This window comes from Danio aesculapii, chromosome 8 (assembly GCF_903798145.1).
Source record: "Danio aesculapii chromosome 8, fDanAes4.1, whole genome shotgun sequence".
Taxonomy (NCBI): Eukaryota; Metazoa; Chordata; class Actinopteri; order Cypriniformes; family Danionidae; genus Danio; species Danio aesculapii.
Window position 1 is genome coordinate 41195562 of NC_079442.1, and position 10623 is coordinate 41206184.

General features: G+C 35.3%; 1 protein-coding gene across 3 annotated transcripts in view; it reads left to right on the top strand.

Annotated features, from left to right (window-relative positions):
• Window positions 1-10204, top strand: part of dab2ipa (DAB2 interacting protein a) — a 217478-nt gene extending 207274 nt beyond the window's left edge. For all 3 annotated transcript variants that reach the window (XM_056463984.1, XM_056463982.1, XM_056463983.1), the window contains exons 15-16: window positions 1219-1306; window positions 2481-10204. In XM_056463984.1, the coding sequence (XP_056319959.1) occupies window positions 1219-1306; window positions 2481-2648 (256 nt within the window). In that variant the 3' untranslated portion in view covers window positions 2649-10204. The remainder of the gene's footprint in view (window positions 1-1218; window positions 1307-2480) is intronic.
• The last annotated feature ends 419 nt before the right edge of the window (window positions 10205-10623 follow it).

The window sequence follows — 10623 nt, forward strand, 5'->3', positions numbered from 1 at the left end:
TCCGTGTGGGCCTACTTATAGCTTTTAACAGTTAATGTTTTTTTATTATATATAGTTATTATAGTTTTATAGTTATAGTGTATTATAGTTATACAGTTATTATATATAAACATAGTTAATCTGCAGTTATGTAGTATATAGGTGATGTCTATGTGTACATGTTCAATAAAGTGTATTATATGTATGTGTTGTTTTTGAAGGGGAAGCAGGAGAGTTTGAAGATCCTTTTGCAAATTGATAGGCTGTATGTTCAAACTGGTGATTTACAGATTGACAGACATTGTTTGGCAGTGCTACACATTTAATATTAATAATATTACAGGTTTTGTCTTCTAAGAGATGGTACAAGATTGCTAACACAATTTAGCCATGAGAGGTGAGATTACAAGGGTGCAAGAGGAACTTTACAAATGTACAAACATTCAGAACCTGTAATCTATCCATTTTTTCCAGGACAATGTTTTCAATTACTTTCTCTACCGCATGTGGAGTGGCATGACCCAACTCTGTTAAAGGCGTAGGCTGATTTCTACTTCTGGGGCCACTTTGCAGCCACATCTGACTCATTCCCCGAACTTTGTACTACTGACAATGATTATAAGCTGCACCAGAGATGCCTTGAGACGGCATGTTTTCCATTAAAATAAAATTATCATTTACATTAAAATGTTTGTTCACAGAAGATGAAAGAAATGCTTTAATATTATTTACCGGATATACAAGAGTTATTTTATTTAGAAGAGATACTGCTTATTTTCTACTTTCTACTAATATGAAAAACATAGAAAAACATTTATTTTGTTTCCAAAAGTGCTAGTTATTTAGGCAATGTGTGCTTTAATTTCAGTTGTTTAACATTGATGTTCAATAAATAATCATAGAAAGTAGATAGTGTGTTTCCTTCAATTATTTTTAAATCAAGTAATGCACCCATCATTCAAAAATCTCTTGTAATATGTGAGCTTATTTACTGTACAAAACATTCAGTGAACTATAAGGGCAAAAAAATGTCAAATAAATAAATAAAATAACCGTTCATTAATCGTAATCGAGTTATAATGTTTAATTAAGCGAGATTTTTATTTTAGACCAAACCGCCCAACCCTAAATTAAATTATAATAGTACATTTTCTACGAGTTTTTGTTAGTATTATGTATTATGTAATATCCAGCTCAAGTAGCTTCTGAAGCATGATGTTTGTCTATTTTGTGTTTCAGGTTGATGTCAGTTGAAGAGGAACTGAAGAAAGATCACTCAGACATGCAGGCCATCGTAGACTCTAAACAGAAAATCATTGAAGCCCAGGTGAATCCAAAATCCTGTGTATATATTTAGAAATTACATTTCTTAAAAATCTGTGCTTTATAATAAAAGATTTTTTAAATAAATAAATATAAATTTAATAAAAGTATTAATTTAAAAAATAAATGTATACATTTAAATATGAATAAAATTAATTAATTTATTACAGAATATGTTATACTCTGTGTACACGATCAGAAATAAAGGTACACGAGCTATCACTGGGGTGGTACCTTTTCAAAAGGTACACATTTATACCTAAAGGGTCCATATTAATACCTTAAGGGTAAATATTAGTACCTAAAAAGTACAAAAGTGTTCCTTTTAAAATTTTTAGGTACTTACATATACTTTTGAGGTACCAATATGTGTACCAAAGAGGTACCAAATGTGTACCTTTTGAAAAGGTACCACCCCAGTGACAGCTCGCGTACCTTTATTTCTGATAGTGTATGTTACAAATCAGATACATTATTTATAGGTTATTAATCAGATTTGTAACATTCATTATGTTGGTTTGCAGCAAAAAATATCAATTCTACAGGCCTTTTGGATCATTCTCAAATCCGACTTGAGTGCTGCTGTCATTAATGCAATACTGGCGCATACTAAACACTAAGAAATCAATGCTCTCTATTTACTGAAGTTGTTTTGCAGATAATTTAATTTAATGGACAGTTTTCTATTAAATAAGAAACAAGCAGCTATTCATCTAACAATCTTGGATGTCTGTGTGAATAGTTAGCAAGGTCACAGCGCCCTCTTGTGTTGAGTTTATATTTCAGCATGTTGTGAGCGGCTTAATGGTGTTAATGCATTTGAAAGTTTAATGATGATTGCCAGTGTCCTCCGGGGACAATCAATGCTCTCGTAAACAGTTTGATGAGCATAAAAACCACCCAATGTGGATTTGCTTTAGCACTCATCCAAATCATTAAAGACTTTCTTAACATCATAGATTTATTTTATTAAGACAAAGCCATCACCGTGTGAATTTTAATTCCAACTCTGTGAATTCATCTTATGGGTTGTAGACGGTGTAATTAATCTGTAATGATTCCGAGCCAGTCACCTCGTGTCCATTGCAAAGCAGAAAGACTTTAATTAAACATTAAATATCATGCACTGTTAATCACCTTCTCCTATCTGACCTCCATTAATGGTCAATTCCCAACAGGAGAAGAGAATCGCATCCCTGGACGCCGCCAACGCCCGGTTAATGAGCGCTCTGTCTCAGCTGAAGGATCGTTACAGCATGCAAACCAGAAACGGCATCTCTCCGACAAACCCCACCAAGCTTCAGATCACGGAAAACGGAGAGTTCCGGAATAGCAGCAACTGCTAGCGTGGACACAAACACGGGCCTACGGGTCTAGTGACGGACAAGGGCTATGGGTAACTCTCACAATATGGAAGGAAGAAAATGAAACGGCACTCTGGCGTTGTTAATCTGACTCAGTACCGAGTCCGAAATAATTCGGTGTGTCGTTTTAGAGTTGCACAATATCACATGGTTGATTTTTCACTCAGTGTATATAGGCTATTGTGTCTTTTAGATGATTAGCCTGACGGATGTCTAATGAAATACTCCCATGATGCTTCTTTCGTAGCCCTTGTCACAAGCCGTGACTAGGGGTGTGTTCACACTTGCAGTTTGGTCCAGATTAAAACAGAAAAGGGTTTTATGTTTGTATTCACACTCATTTTAAAGGGGTCATGAACTACTTTTTGGTTTTCTCATTAGAACATTTTAGATCACACCCTTCATACATTTTTTCATAAATAGATTTTGGTTAAAAATGCATAGATATTGAGTACAATATCAATTGATCTGTAATAATTCAAAGCAATAGGGAGCGTATTTAAAACAGTTACACTTATGTCGTGCGACATTACTGTCAAATCCAATATAGTTGGCACAACAACATCATACTTTGAGTCTTACTGAAAATCCATCGTCAAATTGTGCCTTGTCTCTAAACAGATTGGCAAAGAAAGTTCGTAAAGGTCCTGTGGAGTGCTTTGAAATGTACGTTTTTATTTAATGTCGAAACATAAAGTCATAGTGTAGCTCCTCCCCTTTAAAAAAAGCAGCCAGTAGTTTTGCTTTATCACCACTCTGCCAGTGAGAGTAGTTGAGCGCAATTAAATGAGAAGCGTCTTGAAGAGGGCAGGGCATGTCAGATACTAGAGAGCATTTGATTGGTCATGATTTGATGAGAAACTGAAATATCAGGTGACGTGAATAAATCAGTTTTATATGTTCTAAAAACGAATTTCATCACTGTTCAGGTGCACACTAGCTTATAGATGTCCTAAAAACTAACAATACTGATGCTAACATCTAAAACTTTATTTGCATTTCATGGGACCATTAAAGAGGTGATCTGGAACTTGAATAATAATACGATTCACCCACTCTTCCCTAATGTTGGACACAGAAGGCAGAGCATCTTATTGTCTTCTGAGCATCTTTATCGGTTGGTTGTTTAATTCTACAGTGTGAATCGTGGGCGGAGCTAAACAGGCAGCGATGTAGAAGTACGTGTTGATTATCTTCTGTGGAGGCGGAGTTAAGCTACACTGTTACACAACCTGTTATTTTAGCAGACCCGCTTCAGTATAAACTGTTGTATGCCAAGTTCAGACTGCATGATTTTGACTCGCCGACAGGTTTTGAGAAATCGCAGACAAATGCCTGAAATCACAGGCAAATCGGTGCTCGTTCACGTGAGTAACAATCACAGTGTGAACTATCAAAGACGCCATCTGAGAGAATTGCTGGTGAGTTGCCGACACCCGTCAGATATTTGGCATGCTAAATATCTGGAGTTGTCGCAGATTCAAAATTATGCCGTGCGAAATGTGTTCTAATTGAAAATAACATCGGTGATTACCTACATCCAATGCGGGAGCAGCATCCACTAGTATGGGTATCTGCAGGCCAGCGGGAGGTTGGGGAGAAGTTACAAGGGCTTCTTTTTGGTTTATTTTGACCCAAGAGGTGAAGGAAAAACTAGTCCAAATGTGGCAGGAGCACCCGTGTCTGTTTGACGTGTCATCTGAGCAATACCACAACCGGGTCTAAGCAGAAAAAGGTTAAAGAGAAATTCCCTTCAAAAGCCAGGTGAGCAAAATAAGTACATTGTCTACCCCACTAAAGGCTTCTTTCTCACTATGTAGTTTATTACAAAATATATACTACGTGACATCGAGTTGTTTCCATGTCACTTCTTGCGTGTGTGTGGTTGTGAGACGTAGTTTGCGGACCAAGACAAAGTTGTCGGCGATTTTCCTATTGTAAAGTCATGCAGTGTGAAACCCCCTGTAAACGCAGCAGCGACAGAAAACAGTGTGAAACTTTAGTGACTTGACTACTTTAAAAATCGTGCAGTCTGAACTCGGCATTAGACTAACCAGAAAGTTTTAAGTTTTGAAACTTACAGGATGTTTTGGGTTTGAGTTGAGAACTCAAGAAAAGCTTAAGAAATGCACACAGTGGTCAAAACAGCACAATGAATTCCTCCATCTCACACACATATATTTTCAAATATTTGCTGCAGGAATACAGTATATGTCTCTAATGCCTGTATTGACATAGGCATTACAGCTCCATTGATTAGAAAAAAACAGGTATGCTTGTACAGTACATCCTTTATTTGGATCTTGTGACATCACATTCTTCTTTTGGTTTGTTTAGCCGCACGTCATTATTTTGTCAAGTACGATGCGATCCTGGATTATCATCTATGTTAATCTTGAAACATCTTATTTTGTTCGAAAATGTAATTCTCACCTATTCCCTACCCCTAAAACTAACCATAACTAAACTATTCCCAAAATCAGAGGGGAATAACAGTTGGATAACAATCATATAGATGTGCCTAATTGTAAGCTTAAACTTGACATAAGCTGTATCCCTTAATTCTGATTGGCTGATTGGAATGTTGTTCCAGGATCAACATAGATGTTAATCCAGGAACAGGTCCTACTTGGTGAAATCAGGTTGCCGTTGCTTCGCCTTTGGTCTGTGTTGTATTCAAGCTTCAGTCGAATCCCATCAGAGTTTGTTTTGAAGTGAAACAAGACCTTTAAAATGTTTTCAGTCCGCTTGTTTGGTTCCGATGTCACCATTCAATCATACTCAAAGAGTCTTTTAATAGACCCCAAGCGTGCCAAGTGTGAACACACCCTAAATTCTGCATCATCCGTAGATTTGAACTGGGCATATAAGCCTTTTGATTGGACTCCGCATGATAGTTCTGCTCATGTATGTAATGATTTGATAAAACACTATTTTCAGCTTTTTTTATTGTACATTTCATCACCCTTTTTTTGTCGCTTGCGTCACTCCAGGACGGCAGTAGCACAAAGAGCTGGCTTTTTTTGTAAGAGAAACATTGCATTTGGTTGCATACTTTTTTTGTATGTGCATAACATTTTAGTCTATAAATAAGGCGCGTTCCTTATTAATGTATATAGTTTTTTATGGGCTTTTCGGAGAAAAGAGATTTTCTTTCCTTTGTTTTTTTCGTACAGTGTGTATTTCCCGTGCTGAGGTCTGCTGTACTTTATGTAGAAGAAGAACAACATAAGCTGATTGTACATTCAGGTGCTGCTTCTAGACAGAGCAAAGACAACGACACACACTTTAACCCTCCGCAAATGCTCACAATCAATGCTGTGGATACAAACAATCCTCATACCGCTTGCTGTGGCCAGTATTAGACTCCATACCCAACACGATACCTTCAGTACAATCAATGTCTGTCCTCCTACGATGTCTTTTCTTCCACTCTATGCACTTTCTATAGCATTAGAATGGACCCTTTAACCAAAACCTGCTTCTGTGGACTTGTTATAAAGGCTATTCAGAGCAGCAAGTACAAAGCATATAGCATTCGGCACTTGGATTGGATGACAGATGATGTGTGAAGGGTATGTGGCTGATTTTTTTTTTGCTTAAAGGTTGTGATGTTTTGTGCTCTTCAAAAGCATCAAACGAACCGCGAGTGAATGCAGCATGGCAATAGTTGCATCAGCTCTGCATAAAGAGCCTATGAAGGTTTGCTCCAGTATCAGACAAGCCTGATTTAGCTTCACTCAACTTTATTCAAATCAGGTTCACCAGAAGACTGTCAGAGTTTCTTTATGTTGAAATATTCACATCTGTTTTGTTTTTGAGAGTTACATTTTGGCACTTCACATAGAATGTCTTAATTTCTCTGAATACTCTCTGATTTTTTAACTACTTTAATTTTGAGAGAAAGTATGCTCTGTTTGATTATCGTTTGGAGTTGGTTTCTTTTAATATATATTTTAAGTTATGTTCAGCTAATTTATTTATTCGACTATATTTGTCGCAACCCCAGAATTGAGATGAAGTTTGGACGGCGAATGTGTCAAGCATTAAAATCAAAAGTCAACCTGAAATGAAAGTTGTATTAGTTGCTTTTTCTTCTCTATTACGGAAATTAGCTAAGTGAAATGAGTTCTCAAACAATAGGGTGTGGGATATTGATCATCTATAATAATAGCATAAATGTTGTCAATATCAATACTGTGTGAGCTGTACAGTTTAAATTATTCATTGCTTGAATTAGTCTAGGGCTGGGTGATATGGCAAAAATGCAATCTCAATAATTGTTTTCCATATTGAACGACAATGATATATATTTCGATATAAGTTGTTAACGTTTCCCAGTTTAAAAGAGTACAACAATGACTGAAGCCACAAAAATTAGAGGGTTATGACATAAAATATTTTCAGACAATAAATTTTCTGGTGGCAAAATATATCAAATATCTTTTGATAATAACTTATCTTTTGAAATATCTAATATTTTTAGATTCCCATTGTTGCTCATGTTTTTGCTGTGTGATTATCTTAGATCAATACAGAGTAAAAAAGTCTAGAGCCTATCATTGTTATTGACAAATTTTATCACTATTCGATTGAATATCGTTTATTGGCCCAGCTCTAATGAAGCGTAAAATACAGAGTAACCCTATATAATTCAAGTTATGAAGGCAAAAAATATTAATGTGGCTTTCTGTTTGTTAAAGAGAATTATTTTTAAGAGTAGGGCTGCAGAATATATCGTTTCAGCATCGATACCGCAATGTGCACATTCACAATAGTCACATCGCAAAGATATGCAATGTCCGGTCTAAATTATAATTCACCAGGAGCTACAGAATTGTATTTAGCACTATATTTATATGGAATTTATATGATATATGTAAAAAACATTTTACTTTTAATTTTTGTCTTGTTTCTAGTCCAAATATATACATACCAAAGCAAAAACAAGATTATTTCACTTACCCCACTGGCAGATAATTTCATTAAAACAAGCAAAAAACCTAAGATTTTTTTATATATTTGCACAAGAAACAAGGCAAAACAAAGTAAGAAAAGCGTTTTTTTGCATTGTAATTATATATTAAATTTCTGTACCTGAATACTGTTAGACTCCCCAGAAAACCATCAAATAGAGCTATTTAAGCCATCCTCTGGAATATTCATATCGCAATATTTATCGCAGAAAAGTAAAATATCACAATATCAGATTTTTCCAATATTGTGCAGCCCTAATATGAAGTTAAATAAAATCACACAAACTAGAGTATTGTTTACTCAAGAATATCATGAGTGATTGCAACTTATTATAGACTAAATATTGTCACTATTCCATAAAAATAAGGACTGATAGCTTTGATTTCATGTTGACTTTAACCATAGATATTTACATTAGATGTTGTCTACGCTGTTGTTTGTCTATTAGAAGGAATGCGTCAATATATCCGCCATTTTTGTACATTGTAGCGCTCCTTGGAAATGAATGTGGGACCAAGGTGTAGTGGAGGACTGGCCATCCGGAGTCATAGATATGTAAACATATCGTCACCTTGGAATTATAAGGTTCTATCTGCGTTCTGAATGATTTTGAGATATTGAGCTTCAAAGTTTTTGCATTCCATAGAACACAGTATGTGTGTAACATTTGTTTTTTAAATAAAAAGTGTTAAAATGTGGACAACTTATAAAAAAAATCCTATAATGTAAATAAGATGTTTAACATTTAATAAGAATATGTCAATAACTCAATTTTGACAAAAATCCCAGATAGAACCTTATAATTCTAAGGTGACGATATATCTATGATCGGGAGTTCCTCGGTGGTATTTCTTGTAAAATTATAATTTTACATCCCTTTTCTACATCAATGGATAAGTGACGACACGGGCATTGTGTGCATGGAAATGTATTATCTCCCTCCCTTTTAAATTTGATCTAATCCTTGTCCTGTTTGTGAACTAATCTCCATTATGAACCATCAACAAATATCCCTGCGTTTCAATGTGCACTTCCACCTTTATGATCTAGATGGTATAACACTTGTAATGTTCAATAATTTAAAGTGAACAGTAAGCACATTGAGGCGCAGACACTGTTTTGTTATCAGGCACCCTTATAAGTTACTTAAAAAACTAACGTTCGTTCCCTTGGCTGACAACAATACAAGTTTCTGGCACCGTATTGTCTTGTTGTCATGTTTAATTTACATTGTTTGCTGATTTTATTCAACAAAACGAGCATAAGCCTAGAATTTAGTGCAAGTTGATGCTACTTTGCCTCATCAATAACGTTACTTGTTCAGCACAAAAGTTCGTAATATACAAAATCATAAGAAACGAAATCTTACAGATGAGATGTTCTGCTTTTATTCTTTGTTTTCTTTGTTTGCTCATTACTACACTCGTACACAGCGCAAAAGTTTGCACATTGACTTTGGTCATGACTACTGTAAATGCGGTTCAATGACATTTGTCCTGGGAGCACTGTACAAATGTGGCGGCCCTATTGACGCATGCTCAGGGCGATATCTAGTGTGCGATATCTAGTGCATATATCTATGGACTTTAAAAGTTGAAGTGTGTTTTTTTGTGTTTAAAATATCAACCAATGGATTTAGGTTGTAGGGGGGATTATCTGTTTATATAGCCAATGGGATTCAGGAAACCTGTTTGAAAACATTCATTGTTATCGCTGTTGCAGAGGCTAGCAATTACACACAAGTTGTGTCTCAAGATGTGTTTTCAGTGAATGTTTTGGGGCAGAATTTATTCATTGCAATAGGAATCCATGCAGTAAGACATTTTGTTTGCAGGTGAATTATTTCACGGCACAAATATTGCCATGGATTCGGGTTTTGACTGAGAAAAATCAACTTCATTAAACTGTTGACCTTTCTTTTTCTGTAGAAATGACACTAATGTGGCCGCAAGTTTGTACTAATTTATTGAGTTACAGCGTAAACAAGCTAATGAAACATGTCTGGAGTACCTGTCACACTTCTGAAGGCAATAGTTGGGCACATTAATACACTTTAAAAATGTTTTTCCTCTATTAATACATTAACTGAAAGTCAAAGGGCTGCTGTTTAGTACTTGGTTTAAAGGAAGATGACTTTTTTCCCTCTTTGGCATGATTATATACAGTATATAAGTAAATTCTCCATGTTTTCTGCTTTACCTCTTCATCTTTTGTATGTATCTTTCAGAGCTACGCTGACAGTTTTGCCACGTGTACATACACAAACAGAAGGCACCAATATATAAGTCATTTGTGTTGGAATAATAATTGTTCTGTGCAATTTATGTACAATTGCCTCTAGAATTATGACAGTTTTATTTAGCTATTTTAAGGTTCTGACTTTGTTAGTTTACTGTACAGTCCAAGAAAAATACTGTTGTTGAGAAAAAAAGCTATATTGTTTCACCTGTGTAAAGTTAAGTAAATGCTATGGACAGAATGTATATATCCATGTAGAACGCCATTGTCAAGATGGGTGCACTTCAATGAGTGCCATTCAAAATAAAAGCAAAATATTTGTCCATGAGTGTCACCTGTACGGTCTTTCCTAAAACCATAGGATCATTTGTTATAGACCATTTTGAGGGATGTAAACAAAAACAATGGTCCTAATGTATTTCCTGTTTTACCGTTTTAATTACTTAAGCTTCGGAGAATCCAAAAAGAGCCACATGTTGAAAAATAATGTTATGAGAGCTGTTTTAACATTATGTTATGAATTGCCTCTGGTTAATTCAATTCAGTTCAATTCACCTTTATTTGTATAGCGCTTATACAATGTAGATTGTGTCAAAGCAGCTTCACATAAAAGGTCACAGTAAATAGGAACAGTGTAGTTCAGTTATGGTTACAGTTATGAAATAGTTTGATAACAAGCAGGAAATGTTCATGGGCCAATTACCACATTGAAGTGGTCTATAGTTTTAATTGTTGCTTAAAA